General features: G+C 56.0%; 2 protein-coding genes across 4 annotated transcripts; one reads left to right on the forward strand and one right to left on the reverse strand.

The window, feature by feature from the left end:
* The first annotated feature begins 422 nt into the window (after positions 1–422).
* On the forward strand, positions 423–15,527 carry Ercc2 (ERCC excision repair 2, TFIIH core complex helicase subunit). Of its 2 annotated transcripts, XM_036182622.1 has the most exons (23): positions 423–470; positions 686–785; positions 3,664–3,741; positions 3,818–3,880; positions 4,021–4,134; positions 6,401–6,517; positions 6,614–6,730; positions 7,066–7,189; positions 7,294–7,390; positions 7,479–7,612; positions 7,684–7,852; positions 8,314–8,432; positions 9,899–9,968; positions 10,049–10,118; positions 10,202–10,303; positions 11,367–11,430; positions 11,853–11,974; positions 13,026–13,118; positions 13,201–13,273; positions 13,442–13,512; positions 13,608–13,751; positions 13,869–14,012; positions 14,195–15,527. In XM_036182622.1, the coding sequence occupies exons 1-23, from the start codon at positions 466–468 to the stop codon at positions 14,285–14,287; spliced, it is 2,283 nt and encodes a 760-aa protein (XP_036038515.1). In that variant the 5' UTR covers positions 423–465; the 3' UTR covers positions 14,288–15,527. The 2 variants fall into 2 exon arrangements, with proteins under 2 accessions (XP_036038515.1, XP_036038524.1); XM_036182631.1 differs by lacking the exon at positions 4,021–4,134.
* On the reverse strand, positions 14,194–19,670 carry Klc3 (kinesin light chain 3). Of its 2 annotated transcripts, XM_036182969.1 has the most exons (13): positions 19,586–19,670; positions 19,173–19,438; positions 17,801–18,031; positions 17,283–17,352; positions 16,710–16,929; positions 16,314–16,401; positions 16,136–16,237; positions 15,627–15,800; positions 15,223–15,313; positions 15,101–15,141; positions 14,909–15,015; positions 14,728–14,791; positions 14,194–14,562 (listed from the first exon to the last, which is right to left on the reverse strand). In XM_036182969.1, exons 2-13 carry the CDS (start codon positions 19,428–19,430, stop codon positions 14,491–14,493), a joined length of 1,518 nt encoding a protein of 505 aa, XP_036038862.1. In that variant the 5' UTR covers positions 19,431–19,438; positions 19,586–19,670; the 3' UTR covers positions 14,194–14,490. The 2 variants fall into 2 exon arrangements, with proteins under 2 accessions (XP_036038862.1, XP_036038863.1); XM_036182970.1 differs by lacking the exon at positions 19,586–19,670 and having other exon boundaries at positions 19,173–19,576.
* Positions 19,671–23,682: the final 4,012 nt, after the last annotated feature.

Genomic DNA, 23,682 nt, shown 5'->3' on the forward strand with positions numbered 1-23,682 from the left:
GTAGGGAGAGGCTCAAATAAATGGGAGAAGCTATTTTTAGGTTTCTTGTGTTAAGCCTGGACACCAGTATTTTAATAAATCCGTGTTTGTCGGGTACAACTAAACCATTGTAACTGAAGGGCTCCTAAAGGCCTCCAATTTCTCTGTTTCTCCCCTAAATTCTCTTCACTGCTTGGACAACCAGGAACGAACCAGGAAGAGCGAACGTCAATGAGCTCGATCGACTCTCTCGGCTCTCTTCCTTCCACCTTCTGTTCGCGGTCCTCGGCGGTCCTCAGCGATGCCTCGGGCACCGCCTCTCTCCGGAGCCCGCCCTCCCGCTGCTATGCGCACGCGCCAACCTTCCGATTGGCGAAGTGACGGGCAGGCTCGGCCAATAGCGTCGCGGGGGAGGCGGGGCTCTAGGCTCACGCCCCCTCGTTGAATAGGCAGGAGGCGGTCGTGTGGACGCCCCAGCAAGCCGCCATGAAGTGAGAGGGGGCTTCGGGGAGAGCGGTCGGCGCTGCGGTGGGAGATGGGGCGGCCGGTGGGCGTCGCCGGGGCCGGGGCGCGGCGTGGAGAGGCTGCGGAGACCGGCCCGGGTGGCTTCGGGGTCCGTGGCGGGGAGATGCCGCGGGGGCGGGCGGGCGGCACGGAAGCCGGGGCGGCCCGAGAGCACCGGGCACCGACGCTTCGCCGCCGCCAGGCTCAACGTGGACGGGCTGCTGGTCTATTTCCCGTACGACTACATCTACCCGGAGCAGTTCTCCTACATGCTGGAGCTGAAGCGCACTCTGGACGCCAAGGTGGGTGGCGGGGCCGCCGACGGCTGCCCTCCTTGCACGCCCTTGGCTCCTTCGGGCGAACGTCCTGCAACCCCAGCACCCGTGAAGCCCAGGCTGGAGCATCGCTGCGAGTTTTGAGGCCAACCTGGGCTACCTAGTGAGACTATCTCAACAAAAAAATAAATAAATAATGGGGCTGGGAATGAAGTTCATTTGGTAGGGTGCTTCTCTAGCTAGAGCTAGCTAGCTAGCATCATGGACGAAGCTCTGGGTTTTATCCCAGCACCGCATAAACTGAATGTGACAGTGTATGTCTATGATTCCAGGAGCAGCGAGGCTGGGGAGAGAGTGATCCGAGTTTGAGGGCCAGCCTGGCTTTCATAGTGAGTTCCAGGCCAGCTAGGGATATGTCTAGGGAGACTCTGTCTCCAAAAAATATCTCGATAATTTGGGGAGGGAGGGTTGTAGCTAGCTCAGTTGGTAGAATGTTTACTTAGCATACTAGAATCCCAACACTGAATTAGCCCAGCATGAGATGATGCATGCCTGTAACCCTACCCCTGGGGAGGCTGAGGAAGGAGAATCACTGGGAGTTTGCAGTGGGTCTGGGTGAGTTCTAGGCTAGCCAGGGCTGTATAGTAAGACCTTTAAAAATATAATAGTAGGGAGCCAGCAAGATGACCTAGTAGGTGCAGTGTTTGCTGTACAAGCATGGAGTTGATTACCAGGAATCCATGTAAAAGTGTAAGGAGAAAACCACCTCCACAAAATTAGTTGACCTTTGACCTTGACATGTACCCACAAACATACATCATACACACACACACACACACACACATACACATACATGCATCTGGTAATAGTAATAATAGGTTTCATAATAGAATCAAGGCTGAGTCTTCTAGAGACATTGAAGACATTTTTTTTTGGTCAGCCTGGCGTGGAAACCAGGATCCACGGGCTTCCAGCTGTGTACTCTTGAGCACATCAGTTAAGCTCTTGCCACAGTTTCCACCCCTGTAAATGGTGGCTGTGCTTCTCTAGGGAGAGGCATTAGAGATGTAGTTTGGTTGGTGCGTGCACCAGGCCTTGGTTTCATTTCCCGTACATAAGCCTGGTGATTCATGCCTATAATACCACCAGCACTCAGAATGTGGAGGCAGGAGGATCAAAATTCATTCTCTGGTACCATAGTGTTTTGGGAGCCAGGCACGGTGGGGCATGCCTTGAATTACAGTACTCCAGAGGCAGAGGCAGGAGGAGCCCTGTGACCTTGTCGACAGCCTGGGCTACATAGAGAGAACCTGTTCCATAGGAGGAATTGAACCAGTGTGCTGGGCAAGTTCCTGCGCCTCCAGCCTCATCAAAGCCCACTCTTTACCTTTTGTAATGCGATAGGAACTCACTAACTTGCCCAGATTCACTCCACCGACACTGAATTTAACAACCCTCCTGCCTTGAAGAAGAGGAAGAAAACAGTAATGTGTTGGTGATCATCCTGGGGTATATGAGACTCTGCCTAAAAAGGAGGCTCTGGAGAGGTGGCTCAGTGGTTAAGAAGGCTTACTGCCCTTCCAGAGGACCCCAGTTCGATTCCCAGTGCCCATGTCTGTTCAATTCCCAGTGCCCATGTCCGCCACTCACAACCAGCTGTGACTTCAGCTCCAGGGGATCTGGCGTCCTCTTCCTGATTCTGCAGGCACTGCATGCACATAGCATACATACATACTTACACACATACATACATACACACACATAAATTAATGTTCTTTAAGATCGAGCTAGTGACAGCCTTTCTGGGTCGTAGTGAGGACTGTGCTAGTTCACACAAATGAAGGCAGCAGTTTCCAACTAAGGGTGATTTTTTTATTTTTTATTTTTATTTTTGGCTGTGTGTGTGTGTGTGTTTGCATATGTGTATGTGCGTGTGCTAAGAATTCAGCTAATGTGCTGGGCAAAGTCCCTGCACCTCGAGCTACATCCCAGCCCTCTTTCCTTTGGTATGAGATGGACGTCACTAAATTAGCCAGGCTGACACTGACTTAGCAGTCCTCCTGCCTTGGGTTCCTGGGTAGCTTGGGTGGCAGCCTTTCACGAGCTGACTGGTATTGACACGCAGAGGCTGTTTGGCGTGTTTGCAGTCACAGTAGTGGAGGGAAGGAGTTCAGTATGTGGAGTGAGAGTGAGTGGTTCTTTCCTTCCACGTAGGTCCTGGGGATTGAACTCGGGTGATCAGGCATGGCCACAGTGCCTTTAGCTGCTGAGCTGTCTCAACAGCCCACAGTTCTATTGGTCCTTTGAATCTTTTTGTTTTGTTTTGTTCTTTTCAAGACACAGTTTCTCTGTGTAGCCCTGGCTGTCCTGGAGCTCACTCTAAACCAGGCTGGTCTCGAACTCAGAGATCCGCCTGCCTCTGCCTCCTGAGTGCTGGGTTTAAAGGTGTGCACTATCACCGCTCGGCAGCCCTTACAATCTTGCTTCAAGTAAGGTTATAGAGCCGCATAGAAGCAAGGATGCTGTGACCCAGATGTGATGCAGAGAGGTAAAGGTTCTTTCCTTCTGCTGCTCAGCAAGGACACAGAAATAGGGCTCAGCCTGTAACCCTAGTACTCAGGAGGTGGAGGCAGGACTGCCAAGAGTTCGAAGCCAGCTGGAGGTACATAACAAGTATTAGACTAGCCAAGGCTGCATAGCAATATCCTTGGGGTGAAAATTAAGAATGAAAAAAAAAAAAAAACTCCAGCAAAAAAGGAGGATTGGAAATGAAGCCAGTTGTTTTGGGGACCTTGATGGCAGTTCCACCATTGTGTGTTGTGTTCCCAGATAGTGGCCCGTCAGCGAGGGTCCCCAGAGTTTATATCCCTGAGGTTCTGAGAGCCTGTTTGTGCCCAACTTTCAGGGTCATGGAGTCCTGGAGATGCCCTCGGGCACCGGGAAGACAGTGTCCCTGCTGGCCCTGATCGTGGCCTACCAGAGGGTGAGTGACTGTCCTGAGTGCCTGGACTGGGAAGCGGGGAGGGGCTGGATGGGGCTGAGCTGATTGTCACCCACAGGCTTTTCCACTGGAGGTGACCAAACTTATCTACTGCTCACGGACAGTGCCAGAGATTGAGAAGGTGGGCAGTGCGGGCGGACCCTGCCCTCTATACCCTCCCCTGGGCCTCAGTGGTCCCCAGTTGCTGCCCTCACTGGTCTGGTGGGCAGGGGCATGTGCTTGTCCTGAGGTCCCCTCCAAACGTTCCCATCGTCTAAGCAGGTCATAGAAGAGCTTCGCAAGCTGCTCAGCTTCTATGAGCATCAGGAGGGCGAGAAGCTGCCCTTCTTGGGACTGGCTCTGAGCTCGAGAAAGAACCTGTGCATTCATCCCGAGGTGAGACCCGGCCTCCCCCAGCCTTGGGCTACCCACTACAAGGCCCAGAGAAAAGCCTTGGCCAGGATGAAGTGACCACCAATGGCTCATCCAAGATCAGAAACTGCTTGAGTGCCAGGGTGGCACCTCAGAGTTTCACATTTGACCTTATAGGATAGGTCCAAGTCTGAAGGGTAGCTTACTTGGAGTATTGGGATTTTTGTATACATGAAACATAAGTTAGTTTCAGGGCAGCCTTGGGTCCTAGCTGACAGTATCCATTATATGCATGCAGGGATTCCAAAGTCCACAGGTGTCCGGAACCCAAAACACAGCTGAGCCAAGGACTATTCAATGAAGACAGGGTTTCTCTGTCTTTCCTGGGCCCTCACTTCTGTTACCCAGGCTGGCCCCTGCTGTGGAATGTGTTCTGTGTGCTGTGAATGTGTTCTGTGTGCTGTGAATGTATGTTGCTCTGATTGGTTGATAAATAAAGCTGTTGGGCCAATGGTGAGGCAGAGTAAGGTCAGGCGGGACGTTCTAACTAGAGAGAGAGAGAGAGAGAGAGAGAGAGAGAGAGGAAGGAGAAAGGCGGAGCTGAGAAGACGCTGCTACACCAGGAGAAGCAAGATGTAAAGCACCAGTGAGCCACAAGCCGCATGGTAAAGCACATACTTGTAGAAATGGGTTAATTTAAGATGTAAGAGCTAGCTAGTGAGAAGCCTGAGCCATAGGCCATACAGTTTGAAAATAATATAAACGTCTGTGTTTGCTTGGGCTGCAGGACTGGGTGGGACACAGAAAAACTTGAGCTACAGGCCCCAAACTCAGAAATCCCCTTGCCTCTGCCTCCTGAGTGCTGGGATTAAAGGCATGTGCCGCCACCACTGTTTGGCTTGATTTTTTTTTTTTTTTTTAGTTTTTTTTAGTTTTAAGATTTATTTATTTGTATTATGTATGAGTGCTCTATCTGCATGTACACCTTTATGCCAGAAGATGGCATCAGATCTCACTGTAGATGGTTGTGAGCCACCATGTGGTTGCTGGGAATTGAACTCAGGACCTGAATTCATCAGGACACTTGAGCCATCTCTGTCTGGCTTGATTTTTAGAGAGTTTGGGTTTTTATTTTTATTTTTTATTTTTATTTTTTTTAAGATTTATTTATTACATATACAGTGTTCTGCCTGCATCCCTGCAGGCCAGAAGAGGGCACCATATCTCATTACAGATGGTTGTGAGCCATCATGTGGGTGCTGGGAATTGAACTCAGGACCTCTGGAAAAACAGCCAGTGCCCTTAACCTCTGAGCCATCTCTCCAGCCCTAGGTTTTTATTTATTTTTTTTTATTATTTATTTATTTATTTGTTTGTTTTGAGCTGAGGATCGAACCCAGGGCCTTGTGCTTGCTAGGCAAGCACTCTACCACTGAGCTAAATCCCCAACCCAGGTTTTTATTTTTTAAACATTTATATATTATTTGTGTATATAAATTATGTGTGTGTGTGTGTGTGTGTGTGTGTGTGTGTGTGTGTGTGTATGCTGGGAAGTGGGGCATGTGTCCCACTGCACATGCATGGAGGTGAAAAGACAGCTTGTGGGAGTTTGTTCTCTCCCACTGTGTGGATCCCAGGGAGCGGACTCAGATTATCAGGTGCACTGAGCCATCCAGCTGGCCCTCTGGTGATTTGGTTTTACTATGATCTGGATTGCCCCTAGGGCTTTGTGTGTGCTTGCAAGCACTCTGCCTACCATTGAGACATACCCCCAGCTCCTTTCCACATTTCATAGTGAGGTAGGGCCTTGGTAAGTTGCCCAGGCTGGCCTGGGTGTGCAGTCCTGCTTCAGCTACCTGAGTAACTGGGATTACAGGCACGGGCTGTCGTGCCTGGCTCTAGTGTGGGATTACAGGCAGGGGCTGCCTGGCTCAAGTGTGGGGTTACAGGCATGGGCTGCCATGCCCGGCTCTAGTGTGGGATTACAGGCAGGGGCTGCCTGGCTCAAGTGTGGGGTTACAGGCATGGGCTGCCATGCCCGGCTCTAGTGTGGGATTACAGGCATGGGCTGCCGTGCCCAGCTCTAGTGTGGGATTATAGGCTCAGGCTGCCGTGCCCAGCTCTAGTGACAGTCTTGAGTCTTAAAGCCACGCTCCTACTCTGACACCCCTGCAGTGGTAAGTCCTTTTACCTAACAGTGAATCCGGTGAGGTTCGCTACCCAGAAACACCTGACATGCTGACATGCACTGTGTCCTATCTCTGCCCTAAGCTGTCCCCTGAACCCTCAGGTGACGCCACTGCGCTTTGGGAAGGACGTGGATGGCAAGTGCCACAGCCTCACAGCCTCATACGTGCGGGCACAGTACCAGCAGGACGCTAGCCTGCCTCACTGCCGCTTCTATGAGGTGCAGGGAAGGGCCCGGGCCAGGGAGGGCAGCGAGGGCAGAGACGCTCTGGACAGCAGCTCTCCCTGACCCCACCATCCTCTGCCCCTGCCCCAGGAATTTGACACCCATGGACGCCAGGTGCCCCTCGCTGCAGGCATCTACAACCTGGACGACCTGAAGGCTCTGGGGCAGCGGCAGGGCTGGTGCCCCTACTTCCTGGCTCGATACTCGGTGAAGAGTTGTTTTGTTTTCTTCTGAGGCAGGATCTCATTTGTAGCCCAGGCTGGCCTCAAACTTGGGCTAACCTTACGTCAGGTTCCCAGCTGTGGAGGTTGTAGGCTTGAGCCACTGTGCCCATCCATCTGTCAGCCCGTCTGTCTGCCTGCATCTTTGTTGACCTGGTGTCTGGGCCGTCTGTCTCCAGCCTGTTACCTCTGTTATGTCCTGCCTTGGGTGATCCTGTCTGTCTTTCCATCCATCTGCTGTGTCTGTCTTTGTGTCACATCTATGGAGTGGTATGGCAGGGGCAGCAGGGCCCCGGACAACCTTTCCCTCTGTGTGCCCAGATCCTGCATGCCAACGTGGTGGTTTACAGCTACCACTACCTCCTGGACCCCAAGATTGCAGACCTGGTGTCCAAGGAGCTGGCCCGCAAGGCTGTGGTGGTCTTCGATGAAGCCCACAACATCGGTGAGGAGGGTGCCAGGGTGTGCAGACAGTGGCAGCCCTCTGCCCCCACCCCCCGCTCCCCCAGAAGCCCGGCTTAGCCCAGCTCTCTCCGCTTTCCTCCCTAGACAATGTCTGCATTGACTCCATGAGTGTCAACCTCACCCGCAGGACTCTGGACCGCTGCCAGAGCAACTTAGACACCCTGCAGAAGACCGTGCTCAGGTGCCCACTCTGCGCCCCATGTGATGTGTCTGCCTCAGTGGCCCTGGACACCTGCTCCATTCCAGCTCCTGTGCCGTGTCCCCCTCAGGATCAAGGAGACCGATGAGCAGCGGCTGCGGGATGAGTACCGGCGCCTGGTGGAGGGGCTGCGGGAGGCCAGTGCTGCACGGGAGACGGATGCCCACCTGGCCAACCCTGTGCTGCCTGACGAAATACTGCAGGGTGAGCCCCGCCCTGCCCACCTCCGCCCCTCATGCCCCCTTCCTGTGCCAGCTGACTCAGTCTCCCTGCAGAGGCTGTGCCAGGCTCCATCCGCACTGCTGAGCACTTCCTGGGCTTCCTGCGGCGGCTGCTGGAGTATGTCAAGTGGCGGCTGCGTGTGCAGCATGTGGTGCAGGAGAGCCCACCCGCCTTCCTGAGCGGCCTGGCCCAGCGTGTGTGCATCCAGCGCAAACCCCTCAGGTGCGGCCCGCAGTGGGGACTGCAGGTCCAGATGTGTCGCTGGTGATAAGGGGTGAGGGCAGAGCTGGATGTGGGGGGAGCCCCTGGGACTCCGAGGTCAGTGAGTGCTGCAGGATTACATGTGCTTCCTCAGCTGTGCGTGTGCGTGTGCGTGTGCGTGTGTGTGTGTGTACACACGGGGCGTGCAGGTGACACAGCCTCTGTGAACCTGGGAAACTGTGGCTATTCTTCTTTGAGCATTGGGGTCCACCACCCTGGCTTAGGGGAGCGTGGCAGAGCAGAGGCAGGGTGACATACAGCGGTGAGTGTGTCCCGTGCAATAGTGCTGCGCACCATCCTGGAGTGGTAGCTCTGCGTGTCTTGCACAGTGTGGGGACAGGCTGACCACAGACATGCCCAGGGACCCAGGGAAAGACGCGGCCAAGAGTCCATTGTCGCCCCCTCTCCCCATGGCTCCTCAGGTTCTGTGCTGAGCGCCTCCGCTCCCTGCTGCATACCCTGGAGATTGCTGACCTGGCCGACTTCTCCCCGCTCACGCTCCTCGCCAACTTCGCCACTCTCGTCAGCACTTACGCCAAGGGTGAGCTCCCCTCTCGCCTCCGCTGGGGCCCTGACAGCAGGACTGGGGGCTCCGGCCAAGTCGGTGGGGTATTAGCAAGAGGTTTGGGCATGCAAGACTCTGGGAGTCTGAGCTGTTGTGAAGGCCCTGGGAGCTGTACACTGTTCCTAATTGAGCGAGCCTCCTGTTCAGATTCATGTGTCCAGAGGCTCCATCTGGCTGCAGAGTGGAGAAATCGAGTGGGCAGTGGGGTGACACTGACCAGAGGGATGCCATGGGGTCAGCTCACCTTCGGCTGGGTGAGGAGTCCTCATGTGTGACTGAGGGTACTGGGGAGCCAGCAGGTTCTGAGCGAGGCATGTACTGAGTGTGATTATTGCTTTCCAGGTTCATCTAGCAGGGAGAAGAAGAGCCGTAGACTGTGGGGACAGGAAAGGGGGCTTGGGGAGAGCTATGGGAGGGAGAGACCAGGGTGTAGAAGCATGGTGCTGGGCATGAAGACCTTGAGGGAGAGGGATGTAGGCTGATGCTCAGAGGAGTACATTCTGGGGGCTTTTGCTTGGGTCCGTGTGCCGCCCCCAGCTTTACACTGAGTTTTTAAGCTTATCCCTGGGGATTACTACCGTAGTCAGGAAACCAGGTCAGCTGGCATCCTGCAATGCTCGGCCTCGGAAGGAGGATACCCGGCCGTCAGCCCCACCCCAAGGCTACTGGCAGCTGCCTGTTTCCTTCTGCGGTCAGCCCTCGCCCAGCCCGCTGACCTTCCTTGTTCTCGCCCCCCCACCTACCGTCCATGACATTCTTGCATTAACCTCCTTCCCTGCGCCCCCATCCCTGCCGGAGTCCTTAGCTCTCAGAAAGCGCCCCCACTCTGTGCTGGGCCTGCCCCGTCCTTTGTCCCGGCTGGGTCTTTGGATAGCTATCTTCCCCCAGTGCAAGGGGAGCCCTTGTGGATTGGACCAAAGCTGTGTTGGTCACTGCTGAGTCCTCAGCACAGGGCTGAGCACAGGACCTGATGGTTTCTTGCCAAGTGAAACAATCTGTGAATGTATTTATTCAGTCAACAAATGGGCCAGGCCGGGTCGTGTGGAAACAAACAGCAGGATCTAAAGCAGCCTCACCCCGACCCCAATCTATCTATCTATCTATCTATCTCTCTCTCTCTCTCTCTCTCTCTCTCTCTCTCTCTCACACACACACACACACACACACACACACACACACACACACACACACACACACACACACACAGAGGAGTCTCAGCTTTCTGGAATGATCTTTGCTCCTAGGAGCAGGAACACCAGCCCCCTGCTTCCTTCCGCACCTGAGCATCTGCGCAGTCCAGTCGCGCACTAGCCCTGCCGAGAAGTGGGCGGGTTGGGGCTGTTGTGCACCCTGGTGCCTGGGTCTACTTGGATAGTGAGCGTCTGGGGTGACGCATGGGTCATGTTGTGATCATGAGACTCACCAGCTGCCGCCTCCACCAGGCTTCACCATTATCATCGAGCCCTTTGATGACAGGACCCCCACCATTGCCAACCCCATCCTGCACTTCAGGTGAGATGCAGCCCTGTGTGGATGGGGGGACAGGCCTTGACCCCACCTCCGCCCTGTATGACTTCTGTGTTGTCCTACAGCTGTATGGACGCCTCCTTGGCCATCAAGCCTGTGTTTGAACGCTTCCAGTCTGTCATCATCACCTCTGGGGTGAGGAGGCCGCACTGTTGCTCCCTGGGGGTCCTGGTCCCTGCCCCATCCTGCTGACGTCTCCCTTGCTGTCTCTGTTGCAGACACTGTCCCCACTGGACATCTACCCCAAGATCCTGGACTTCCACCCTGTCACAATGGCAACCTTCACCATGACGCTAGCCCGAGTCTGCCTCTGCCCAATGGTGAGTGGGTGAGACAGGTGGGGTCACCTGCCTCCTGGCTTCTGTGTAGGCAGCCAGCTGCTCAGCTGAGGCCCAGGCCTGGGGGCTGCAGGTGATGCCTGCATGGGAGGCCAGAGTGCGCCCTGGTGCAGGGCAGGGCTGCTGCTCAGCCGCCATCTTGGTCAGGGTGGGTTGCCATTTGTCACCCAGCTGTGACTTGGGCAGTGAGCCTCCCTCTGAAGCTGCGGACAGAGCTGTGTCCTCACCCCCTGGACTCTGCTTTGGAGTTTAGAGCTCTCTCAGAGTTCACCCCACAGTCCATGGGCCACATGGAGCCAACTGTGGCTGGGGATGCCGCCTGGCACAAAATCAGAAACACTTTAAACCTTATGCAGGGTTTGTAGTCTGACTGCTTGTGGAGCAGGAACTCTGTAGAGGGCAGTGCCCAAGGGTGAGCCTGTGTGTAGGTGCAGGCCTCCTCTCTCACAGCTGGGGTTAGACGGTTGTTTTAGAGCTGTGGAACGTTCCCTCTGACCATCCACTGGCATGGTGGCCTGGGGAGAGTTGCTAATGGGTGTGTGCTGTGGATGACCTGTACTACCTAAGGCTGGAGGGTAGCCTTGTTAGGAGCACAGCGTCCCTTCCCTGGGGCTTGTTGCTGTGTGACTGGAGGCTGGTGGCTCATGGCTGAAGTACCAGGCATTTGCCTAAGCAGTGCCAACCATAGGCCTAGGGCTGGCTAATCCACTGTCCACATAAGGCTTTCCTGGGCTCGGACCTTATATGGTCCAGTGCTTGCCTAGCACACAGCAGGCCTTGGGTCCCGTGCCCGGCAGTGCATGTCCGGTATGGTGATGCAGGCCTTGATCTTGGGACGTGGGCAGGACGACCAGGAGTTCAGGAGCACCTTGGCTACACAGAACTTCAGAGGTTGGGGAACAGCCCTCTCATGGGCGTACGAGGATGGATAGCCTCAGTGAGGCTCCTAGTCTAAAGGCCAGCCTGGGCTACCTGAGACACCATCTCAGAAAGGGGGCATTGGCTATAAAGTGTGTCAATACCGCCTTCACTCTGACTCTTGCAGATCATTGGCCGTGGTAATGACCAGGTGGCCATCAGCTCCAAGTTTGAGACCAGGGAAGACATTGGTGAGTCACCTGGGAGCTTGCTTGGGTGGGTCTCAGGTGGGCGAGGGCCTGCTGCCATAACGGGCCCCCAGCCTCTGTGGCTAACACGAGCCTCCCCCACCCTCAGCGGGCCCACTGCGGGTTGGACCTGCCCTGGGTCTCTTCACTCTGGGGGCTGTGCCACCAGGCACATCACTGAGCCTCAGGACATAGCACAGGGCCCTTGGGACATGGGGCGCTGGCTTCTGGGTGTCATCTGGAAGAGACACAGCCACTTCTACATACTTCTTGTGCTGTGGCATGTCATATGGCCTTGATGAACCTCGGGGTGGCGGGCAGCCCTCTAATAGGCTCGGGAGGATGAATTAGTATGGGTATGGATAAGGGGAAGTAGCCTCAGTGGGTGCCAGGAGAGGATCCAGCCTCCAACCCCCTCTCCCTAGCTGTAATCCGCAACTATGGCAACCTCCTGCTGGAGATGTCTGCTGTGGTCCCCGACGGTATTGTGGCCTTCTTCACCAGCTACCAATACATGGAAAGCACTGTGGCCTCCTGGTATGAGCAGGTATGCCTAGGCACCGCTGCCCAACCCTTATCTCTGCTCTTCCTGCTGGGGCTCCACACCCCATGTTTCCACTGGTCACACACGTTACAGGACAGGACAGTGGCGCTAACAGCACCCCACCCCCACCCCCGCCAGAAGCCTGCAGGCTCTTCAGTGCCTCCTCCACTGGAGGGGACCACCCCACCTTCCTGGGTGTGTGCCGTGCTGCTCTTGGGGCTACTACAGACTACATCCCCACAAGCAGGCCTGGTGCTGGGGTGGGGGGGCGTGCTGTGAACATGAAGTTCCGGGGAGTTAGGCTGGACCAGAACTCCCACTCCAGGAGTTCTCATAGGTGTGTGGATGAGGCCATGGGGGTTCTGGTGCCCTTGTGTCTTGTGACTGCAGTGAGCCCAGCTCTCAGGCCTAGGTTCGAACAGGCACCGAAGACTGGATGTGGCTTAGGCAGGTACCTAGTCTGGACTTCCCCAGTGAGGGGCTGTAGGTTTAGTTAAGTGGTAGAACATATGTGTAACATGTACAGGCCGTTGTCACAGTCAATCCCTAATACTAAAAAAAAAAAAAAAAAAATAGATGTGCCGGCCTGAGGTCTTGAGGCTGCAGGGTCTTAGCTGTGTCTATGAGGTACCTCGGACTCATCTTCTGAACTTGGTGAGCTACGGTCGAGGGCTCCCATAGTTAAGTGTCTGTTGTAAAGAGCTCTGCTCAGTGAGCTCCCAAGTAGCCCTGGCTGGTGCCTCTGGACCCTGTGTCTTGTCCTGGTGGGCAGCCTGGCTTATCTCAGTTCCTTATCATTGCTGTGACAGATCTGAACTCAGGATAACCCCTGGGTGGTCCTGCCTCGATTACGGTCAGGCCCTCCACCTCCACTGGCCACTTGAGGCCCCATGCCCACCTTCTCAGGTGGGGATCAGCTCCCCACTTTGGACTGCTAGAGAGGCTGGACAGCTGGGGACCCAGAGAAGGATCTCCATGGGTGGTCACAGCAGGGGGGCCGAAACGGGAGTGTGGGGCCTGTGGGGCCTGTTGTCCGAACCCCTGTCACCCCCAGGGCATCCTTGAGAACATCCAGAGGAACAAGCTGCTCTTCATTGAGACACAGGATGGGGCAGAGACCAGTGTGGCCCTGGAGAAGTACCAAGAGGTGGGTGCCTGGGACAGGCAGGGAATCCCCGCTGCCAGCAGAGTGGGAAAGGGCTGAGGAGTGCCTGCCTCCACCTCCCTAGGCATGCGAAAACGGCCGTGGGGCCATTCTGCTCTCAGTGGCTCGGGGCAAAGTGTCAGAAGGGATCGACTTTGGTGAGTGGATCCGGCTATTAGCCCAGTGGCCCACCCACCCTGCCATGGCTGCTCCCTTGGGGACCACTGGGCATGCAGAGGGATTCTGTCTCCTTTCTGTACCCTGGGGCAACCCTAAGCACACACCCTGGCTCCAGCCCAGAATGTAACCCTGCGTCCTGCCCCCAGTGCACCACTACGGACGGGCTGTGATCATGTTTGGCGTCCCCTATGTCTACACCCAGAGCCGAATTCTCAAGGTGAGTGGGGAAGCAGTGGTGTCAGGAAGGGGGCTGGGGGGTGTGGTGTGAGGGAAGGGCTGGCTCTCTACCTTAGACTCCTCCCTCACCCCCAGGCCCGGCTAGAGTACCTGCGGGACCAGTTCCAGATCCGAGAGAATGACTTTCTCACCTTTGACGCTATGCGCCATGCAGCCCAGTGTGTGGGCCGTGCCATCCGGGGCAAGACAGACTATGGTCTTATGGTCTTTGCTGACAAGGTGGGGCTCAGGCCTCTGGGCCCCCCATCCCTAGCCAGTCCCACTTCCTCATAGGGACGGGTGGCTGGCAGCCTGGCTTCCAACCTGGGGTTTGCTGTCCTTCCTCCCTCCTCACAGCGGTTCGCTCGGGCCGACAAGCGTGGCAAGCTGCCTCGATGGATCCAGGAGCACCTGACTGACTCCAACCTCAACCTGACGGTGGACGAGGGTGTGCAGGTTGCCAAGTACTTCCTGCGGCAGATGGCACAGCCCTTCCACCAGGTAAGCCCTTGGTCCCGAGCCTTCCCCTCCTTCCCAGGAGCACAGCACACTTCCTAGTCACCCCAGGTCCTCAAGTCCAGGAAGAAAGGGAGAGTGGACAGCCCGGGGGCACTGATGAGACATCCCTGGGGTCATGTGGATGTGCAGCGGGACACCCCGCCCTTTACCTCCGCCCCCTCCAGGAAGATCAGCTGGGCCTGTCACTGCTCAGTCTGGAGCAGCTGCAGTCAGAGGAGACGCTACAGCGGATCGAGCAGATTGCACAGCAGCTCTGAGCACAGGACCGCCCTGACACCTGTGGCTCCCCGGGGTGCTGGAAGGTCCCCGACCCTCGGGCGAATACCCAGTGCCGTGTGCAGCCTTTAATTGCAGGGAGGGGACAGCAGGATCCCGATCCACAGGTGCCACCCAGGCCAGGTGCCCGATAGCCACCCCCTTCCCGATTCCTGAGCAGCGGTGGCCACTGCAGCCAGTCCACTTAGCGCGGGCTCAAGTCCTGGGTGCTGGCGCTGAGGGTCCGAGGGGCCTCACTCAAGTGCCGCGTTGAGAGCTGGGGGCAGGCATAGGAGTGGTTGGAGTTCTTCCCAGTTGACACTGGGGCCATGTCATCTCCTACCCGCCCACGCACCCCTATCTTGAGTCCCCAGGAGGAAGCCCACCTCTCCTGTGTTGCTGAGCCCGCCAGCAGCACCCCGCTCCATCACTGGCCCCTCACCTGCGTCCTGGCAGCCTTTGGACCATCCATGTTCAGCATGTTGAGTGATACGGCTCTTTTCATCCTTCAGAGGGGGACAGGAGGGAGTGAGGAAGGACGGCAGCAGGGCCCTGGCTCTGACTGACGTCATGGACATAGGCACCAGGAAGGTGGATGGCTGTTGGCCTCGACCAGCACTCACCCTGCAGCCCCTGCCATGCCCTCCCCTCGGAGGCGGGAGACCAGCTTCTCGCTACCCCGCCGGATGGACTCCCGGAACTTGGAGAAGGAGCTGCTCCTACGCAGGACCTGCGGAGGGCACAGTGACATGTGGGGACATGGTGGGGCCCACCCAGACCAGGCCCAACAAGGACCCAAGGTGGAGCCTGCTTACCTGCTGCTGTGCGTCACCAGCTGTGCCTACATGGGGGGCTCCTGTGGAATAGAGGGACACCGAGGTAGGAGTGACCAACGCCACCCAGGAGGTGGGCAGGAGGAAGTAGGAGATGGGCTCACCAAGTGGGGCGGGCAGAGCCTCCTGGCTGAGGATCTCCTTGTACAACTCCTCTGCCTGCTGGTACTTGTTCTGTTTCAGGTAGGCCGAGGCCTGCAGGGAGGGCAGGGGCAGGGCGTGGGCATCTCGCTTAGGCCTGGGAACTTCTCAGACCCGCCCACCTTCCCCAGCATCCTGCCTTAGCTGACTAGTGCAGACCCACCATCCCAGAAAACCAGGTTCCACCTTGTGCCTCGGACTCCTACCTCAATGCCTGAAGTGTCAGGGGGCATTTGCTGTGACAATAAAGCCTGACATGCTACTGTAAGCTGGACTTTGCTCCTGGTTTTCTGTACTGAAGGACCTGCAGGAGCCTGAGGTCCCCCTACGCACAGAGCCCCCAGGACGGAACCCACAGGTGCCTCACCAGGTTGTTCTTGGTCTTGGCTACATTAGTGTCATGTGGCCCCCCCAGGGCCTCGTAGATGCTCAGGGCCCGCGCATAGTGCCGTTCCACATCCTGGAACTTGCCCTGGTTCTGACAGAGCAAGGCCAGGTTGTTGAGCTGCTTGGCCACATCAGGGTGGTCGGCACCAAGGACCTGGGATGCACACAAACCATCTGTCACCTAGGGTGGCCCAGGAGGTGCCACAGTCTTCCAGGATCACAGACTGGGAATGTAGTAACAGTGGAAGTTAACATGGTGGGTGAGAATCAGCAAGGCCAGAGGTCATGGGGCGCTGAGTCCAACAAATCAGCTTAGGGGTCTGAAGTGGGTCAAGAGGTCAAAGTCAGGATTGCACTGTAAGCTCATCAGGGTGGTGGATCATGAGATTGGGGGCTCCGGGCTCAAGTGGGGGAACCTGCCACCAAACACAAGGTACACCGGGATTATGGCTTGTGGTACCAGACAAGGCAGAGGGCTGGGTGCAACACCTTCTCACGGATCTCCAGGGCACGTTGGCACAGGGGCTCTGCCTCCCGGTACCGTCCACGTTTCCCATAGAGGACAGCCAGGTTGTTGAGGGTGGCTGCCACCTGCAGGGGAAGAGTGGGCAGAGGAGGAAGGCCATGCAACACCCCCCAAGCCCGCCCTCCTGGGATGTCTGCTCACTGCAGGATGTTCAGGACCCAGTGTCTGCTCCCGGATTTGTAGGGCGTCGTGGAGAAGGTCCGTGGCCTCCTTGTACTTGTTCTGGTCCCTGCAAAGAAAGGATGAAAGGCTGGTGGTGTAAGCCGGGGTCACAGGCTGGACTAGCCAGGAATGACTGGTATCTTTCAGGAGACCCCTTGTCTTTCCACATTGCCAAATCTGTCAAGCATCGGGTCTCTTGTCCCTTGCCCACCCTGGTGCCCCAGATTCCAGGTCTCACCACCTCCCCAGATCTCTGTTCCTTTCGTTGTCCCCCGCTTCCATTCTGTTCCCACCCAGGCGCCTTATCTGGCCAGAGGATCGCCAGGGTACCCCACTACCACAGACAGGGCCCCTCCAGTCAGCCACAACCCTCACCTGTACACCAGTGCCAGGATGTTAAGCATAGTGGCCACATCAGGATGGCAGTGGCCGGAACTCCGCTCCAGGTCCTCCAAGGCCTGGCGACATAGGGGCACCGCTACCTCGTAGCGGCCCTGGCTGGCATACTGGATCACCAGGTTGTGCAGGGTCCGCAGGCGAGCTGGGATCTCATAACCACCCTGCTGCGCTGCTGCAGCTCCGGCTGCCTCGGGACCTGGGGGAGGTGGTGTGGAGTTCTGCAGCCTGCACCCCACAGCCACCTCTGGCACTAGGGCCTTGTGCTATCCTCCGTCGGACACAGGGATTTTAGGGATCTAACCGGCCAGTGGGATGTACCAGAAGCGAACCTGCCTCAGTCATAGGCTGCCTAACTTCCAGCTTCTAACCTCTCTGCTAACCAGGGCCACCCTCTTCATCTTCAGGACCCTGCCCTCCCTCCCCGTGCTCTGTGCCCTGCTCCTCCAGAGGCCTTGGCGTCCCTCTGGTCAAGGCTCCTGCCCCAGGCTTAGCCCTGTAGTCCTGTATGACTACCCTCTGATATCATGCCCGGGGCTCCCACACACCCACCTTTCCTTTCCTCCTCTTCACTGGGAAACAGAGAAGCCAGGCTGTCTCGGCGAGGGGGGGACTCGGGCCTCTGTGGGGAACAGGAAAGAGTAATTCCCAGAATGGCAAGTGTCAGTGCCCTGAAGCTAATTCAGGTCTGCCTGTGTAGCTCTGTCATCTAGGGCAAGGGCTCGCTCACTCTGTAGCCCAGGCTGGCCTTGAACTCAGAGAGATCCGCCTGCCTCTGCCTCCCAAGTGCTGGGATTAAAGGTGTGCGCCACCATGCCCGGCGTCAGGACTGGTTTTGTTTGTTTATAAGCATCTCATGTAGCCCAGGCTGACTTCAAACTCACAGCATCCTCCAGCCTCAGCTACACTATCTCTGAGTTTGAAGAGCTGTGGGTCAGCCTGAGAGGTTTCAGTGGGCTGGGGAAGACCCAGGAGCTTGAGGGAGCTTTGGGGATGTGCTTAAAGGGTTATGGGGTACTAAGAAAGGCCTGAGAGTATCCGGGGGCTCTGTGAAGGGCTGCCCCTGGTACCTGGCTCTCCTCGGGAGGATCATACTGCCGCAGCTGACCCAGGAACTGGAGGTGACTCTTCTCCTCCTCTAGCTGGGCCACAGCCTCCTCACTGGCCCGTAGTCGCCTCTGGGTCTCCTCCAGCTCCTCTCGAAGCCACGTGTTCTCTTGGGCTAGCCTCCGCGCCTGCGCCCGCAGCCTCTGCTTCTCGGCCTCTAGCACACCCACGTGTGCGGACAGGGCCAGCAACACCTGAGAAGCATTGGGACCATAGGAGGAGTGGGTGTATACCTCGGACACCCCAGGCCAGGTTTTACATCAGGCCAGATACACCCAGTCTACACAGCATCCCCCAGATTCTGAAGATAGCCCACAGTGTGGCTCTGATAATAAAAGTTTTAACCCCTGATTTCACCCAAAATATGCATAAGGTTAATTCCTATTCCATCTACACATACAGATAGCCGTGGCTCACGGAGGGCAGTGGCCATGTGATACTTGAACATCTGAAGCTGGTGTGGCTCAGTGGTAGAGAACTTGCCTAGAATCCCCCAGTGAGGGGCTGGGTGGGGCTCAGTGGTAGAGCCCCTGCCTAGAATCCCCCAGTGAGGGGCTGGGGTGTGACTCAGTGGTAGAGCCCCTGTCTAGAATCCCCCAGTGAGGGCTGGGGTGTGGCTCAGTGGTAGAACACCTGCCTAGAACCCCCCAGTGAGGGGCTGGGGTGTGGTCAGTGGTAGAGCCCCTGCCTAGAATCCCCCAGTGAGGGGCTGGGGTGTGGCTCAGTGGTAGAGCCCCTGCCTAGAATCCCCCAGTGAGGGGCTGGGGTGTGACTCAGTGGTAGAGCCCCTGCTTACCATGAGCAAAACCCGAGGGGTCCATTTATAATGAAAAACCCAAACTCCCTCCAGGACCGAGTTCTACAGGAAGACCACATCTGGCACACATAAAATCCTAACGCTTCCTAAGGAATCTCTGACCTGCAGTCCCTCCTTCCAGGCCTGGTTCCTTCAGACCTCCTACTACCTACACATCCTCCCCTGTATTATGGTCCCCTCATCCCTGGGGCTCCCCCACCAGGCCTGACCCCCCCACACACACACTCCTCATCCCTGGTCCTTCTCCTGAGCCTCCCCCATGATCGCACACACACACAAACACACACACACACACACACACACACACACACACTCTTCATCCCTGGTCCTTCTCCTGAGCCTCCCCCATGATCGCACACACACACACACACACACACACCTCATCCCTGGTCCTCCTGAGCCTCCCCCATGATCGCACACACACACACACACACACACACACACACACACACACACACGCACGCCTCATCCCTGGTCCTTCTCCCGCTCAGGCCCACGCCCCTCCTGGCCCCACATACCTGGGCCTCGCCCAGCCCCAGCTCGATGGCTTCCAGCGAGTGGTTCACCACCTGTTGCTTCTCTTCCAGCAGCTCCGCTCCAGCCACGGGGCCGGGTCCAGCCAGGGCCTCCGCCAGGTGCCCGGCCAGGCTGTAGTGCTCAGCCCGCAGGGCCTCCAGCCCCTGTACTACCTGTCGAGTCTGCCGGACCAGCTCCTCGGGGTTCAGGCGCTCTGGGCCCAGCCCTGTGCTTCCCGGGGCTGCCACCTGCACTGACATGGCTGTTCCTGGGGGGCAGTGAGGTTGAGGGAGTCACCATGTGGGACTCACAGCTTCTCTTCGTTCCAGCCATCCCCCTGCCCACCCCTCCTGGCTAGCTCCCTGCCGGAGCCCTTTCCATCCCAGGCAGCCTTCATCGGGGAGCATTCTCCTACCTTTGTCAACCCAGGGCTCTGACTTCACTCTAAACTAGGACTAGCAGCTGGCTCCGGCGCCCCCTCCGGCCCGCTGCACTCCCTCCGCTCACCTGGCCCGGCCCCCCCACCCAGGTCCCCAGACACCCTAGCTCAGAGCTCCCAGCCTGCTAAGCGCCCTGGGACCGGAGGCGCCACCTCTGCCAGGCTGGGGGGCGGGGCGTGTGGAGGCGGCAGGCTCCCGGTGAGCTCATTCCTAGGGTGTTTTTGTCAGGAACCAGTCAGGCCACTGGGGGGGGGGGGGGTGAGGGATGGAACCCTGAAAGCAGAGAAGTAGAGCATAGGGCCTGGAGGCGGGGTGGGGTGGGGAATGTCTGAGAGGGGCCTGAAAGTTGGCTCCTCTTGGCAAGACCTGGAGGGACCAGGACCAGGGGCCGGACCACAGCAGCCAGGCTCCCACAGCCTAGGGTTTTGATGAGACACACCGGCGGATAGCCATGGCCATGTGATACTTGAACATCTGAAGCTGGTAAGGGGTGAGGGTCCCCACGTGGGGTTTTGTGTGTTTATATTCGTGCGTAACAGTCAGAGGCATAGACGCACACTACTCAAGCACACCTCGGGAAACACACACAAAACTCTCTCTCCATCCTTTTTTATTTATTTATTTATTTATTCTTTTTCAAACAGGGTCTCACTATGTAGCCCAGGCTGGTCTAGAACTCACAGCAATCCACCTGTCTCTGCCTCCAGAGTGCTAGGATTAGAGGGATGTGCCACCATACCCAGCCTTTTAAAAACTCTTGAAGTTGGGTCTTATGTCTCCAGACTAGCCTTGACCTTGCTGTATGGTTGAGGATGGCCTTAAACAACATGCATCACCACACTCCATGTATGGGGTCCTGGGGATGAACCCGGGTCCTGGACATGCTATGCACACCCAGGGTGGGCATGCTAGGCAAGCGCTCTTATCAAGCGAGCCCCAGCCCAGGCCCTTCTTAAAGACACAATGGCAGACAGAATCCCAACTCAGACACAGCTCAACACACGCAACTCCTTTCTTTCACACGCCCCCGCACCCTCTCTAAACAAACACGCATACACGTATCACCTCATTATAAATACAACATAGTAAAAGAAATAACAATAGAGAAGAAATGCAGCACAATATACTTATTTCTCATCTTAGAAACACAAAACGCACCACACTTTCTCAGAGCCAGGTGTGGTAGCACATACCTGTAATGCTGGCACTGGAGCCTGAGGCAGGAGGATCATGGTTGAGTAGCTATGAACTCTGCTTTAAAAAAGAAAATCTAGGGGCTGGAGAGATGGCTCAGTGGTTACGAGCCTTTGTCGCCCTTGCAGAGGACCTGCACCCATATGGTGACGCCCAACCACACTTCCAGTTCCAGAGGATCTCGCCCCCTTCTGAGCATTGCACACACATGGTCCACATACATGCATGCAGACAAACACTCGTGTACATAAAATAAATCTTAAAAGAAAAGGTGGATGCTGGTAAGGGGTGGCCAAGCATGGCCAAGGCCCTGGGCTCCATCTCTTGTACAAAAAGAAAAAAAAAAAAAAGTTGAGGTATGGGCATGTGTTGCAGACTGAGATCTGAGCTCTCCAGAGGCAGAAGATCAGGAGTTCAAAGCCATCCTTGGCTAAACCTTCCTGCCTCCAACTCTCAAGTGCTGGCTACAGGCAGAAAGCACCGTTCTAGGGCTCTGTTTTTACAAAGGGTCTCATGCAGCTCAAGCTGGCCTCAAAATCACTATGTAGTGGATGGAGAGATGGCTCAGAGGTTAAGAACACTGGCTGCTCTTCCAGAGGTCCTGAGTTCAATTCCCAGCACCCACATGGTGGCTCACAACCATCTGAAATGAGATTTGGTGGCATGCGTACATGCCAGAAGACTGTACATATAATAAATAAATCTTTTTTTTTTTTTTAATCACTATGTAGCCTAGACTGGCCTCATGGTAGAAGCAACCCTCCTTCCTTCACACCACAAGTGCTAAGATGACAGCTGTGCCCCAGTTCCTGACTGTCCTGGAACTGGCTCAGTAGACCAAGCTGGCCTCAAACTCTAGGATCAAAGGCGTGTGCCACCACCACCTGGCTTAATATATACAATTTTAAAAGAGATAATCCTCTGATGCACAGTGAGTCCCCCTGCCCCCTCCCCCCAGTTTCCTCTGATGACCTTGGGGCTACCTAAAACAGCCTTTTCTACACCCCAGCCTCAGAAGCGGGTCATGTTGCAGGATTCTTGCCCAGAAAGAGACCAAACTACAAACTCTGAAATACAGTGTCTACTTGGTGAGTGTCATTTTTCAAGCATTTTAAGTCAAAATCCTAATTCTGTGGGTTCAAGGCCAGTCTGGTCTACGGAGATAGTTCTAGGATAGCCAAGGCTACACAAAGAAACCCTGCCTCAAAAAAACCAAAACAGCCGGGTGGTGGTGGTGCACGCCTTTAATCCCAGCACTCGGGAGGCAGAGCCAGGCGGATCTCTCTGAGTTTGAGGCCAGCCTGGGCTACCAAGTGAGTTCCAGGAGAGGCGCAAAGCTACACAGAGAAACCCTGTCTCGAAAAACAAAACAAAACAAAAAAAGCAAACAAACACACAAAGCGCAGGGGTGTGTGTAGAACCCAGGTAGGCACAACCTCATGGGCCACATGAGTGGTCAGTCTCTATGGCCCCCAGCACGGCCAGTGTCACCGACCCACCAATCTCAAAGCCTCAGATACAGCCTCCCCACACCACAGCCAGGTACCCACATCAGCAACCACAGAGACAGCCACGGCTTAGCCACAGCCATCTGTCACTCAGGCTGTCCCGGCACTCCTTAGGAGCCCCACAGACAGAGAGAGGCTCAGCACAAATGCAGAGCCGGCCCAATGATAACCACGGCACAGCACGGCACAGCCAGCCTTCTATGCCATCACCCCACACAGGAACATTTTAACCATACTGACCACCCCCCCACACACACACAAGTGAGCTGCATACTGCTGCAAGTCCATACAGCAGGCATGCAGCACGCACACGCACACGCACGCATGCACACACGCACCCCTCCATCCATACCAGGGACACACAGAGTGTCAACAGCCAGTCAATGACCATCACATATCACCCATGTAACCCACACAATTCCACACACTCCATCTCCACCACCGCACAACACCTAGATCCAACCCTGTGAGAGATTCCACTCCCTGACACACACATCAATCAGCCACAAGCACAGAGCAGACCACAGACCTGGCATCTCACTGTCACACACGCTAAGTAGTGTGTACAGCCCACACCTAACACACACCCCACATTCACTCAGTCTGTCCCCATTATATGGTGACAGGGTAGCTCATCTCCCTTTTACACTTGTACACAGTCTGACTCTCTTCCTTATTAAAAAATTATATATAAGCTGGGCAGGCGGCGGTGGTGCACACCTTTAATTCCCACTTGCACGTGGGAGACACAGGCAGGTGGATCTCTGTGAGTTCGAGGCCAGCCTGGCCTACAGAACTAGTTCCAGGACAGGCGGCACTACACAGAGAAACTCTGTCTGGAAAAACAACAAAAATTATATATGTATATGATGTATATTCAGGGTTTCTCTGTGGATCCCTGGCTGTCCTGGAACTCGCTCTGTAGACCAGGCTGGCCTCAAGCGCAGAGATCCACCCGTCTGTCTCCCGGGCGTTGGGATTAAAGGCGAGCATCGTGATGGCTGGTCTACCTTTATATATTCATTGTGTGTGGACGTGCATGGAAGGTCAGAGGACAACCCGCAACTTTGAGGGAGTCAGTTCTCTCCTCCCACCTTGTGGATCCTGGGGATCAAACTTAAAAATTCAGGCTTGGCAGCAGGCACCCTGACCCACTGAGCCACCTCCCTGGCCTTCTTTCCTTGTTTTTTCTTTCTCGCTTTGACACTGGGACCCACAATCTGTGTCCTCCTTGTCCCTCTCGCTTGAGAAAGAGTCTCACTACGCAGCCCAGCCTGGTCTCCAACTCTGCGCCTCCTGCCTCGGTTTCCCCAGTGCGCCCTGACTGTCACCCTCTCTTTTGCACACGCCGCGGAGGGTCCCTTACCATG

This window comes from Onychomys torridus, chromosome 1 (assembly GCF_903995425.1).
Source record: "Onychomys torridus chromosome 1, mOncTor1.1, whole genome shotgun sequence".
NCBI lineage: Eukaryota > Metazoa > Chordata > Mammalia > Rodentia > Cricetidae > Onychomys > Onychomys torridus.

Excerpts from the sequence above, each read along its gene's own strand:
- Ercc2 (XM_036182622.1), top strand. Across the intron at positions 6,518-6,613 it reads CTCACTGCCGCTTCTATGAG|GAATTTGACACCCATGGACG; the intron begins GTGCAGGGAAGG and ends CCCCTGCCCCAG. Across the intron at positions 13,119-13,200 it reads CCCTGGAGAAGTACCAAGAG|GCATGCGAAAACGGCCGTGG; the intron begins GTGGGTGCCTGG and ends CCACCTCCCTAG.
- Klc3 (XM_036182969.1), bottom strand. The coding sequence starts at position 19,430 with ATGTCAGTGCAGGTGGCAGCCCCGGGAAGCACAGGGCTGGGCCCAGAG. Across the intron at positions 16,402-16,709 it reads ATCCTGGCACTGGTGTACAG|GGACCAGAACAAGTACAAGG; the intron begins GTGAGGGTTGTG and ends CTTTCTTTGCAG. Across the intron at positions 15,142-15,222 it reads GGCTCTGCCCGCCCCACTTG|GAGCCCCCCATGTAGGCACA; the intron begins GTGAGCCCATCT and ends TCTATTCCACAG.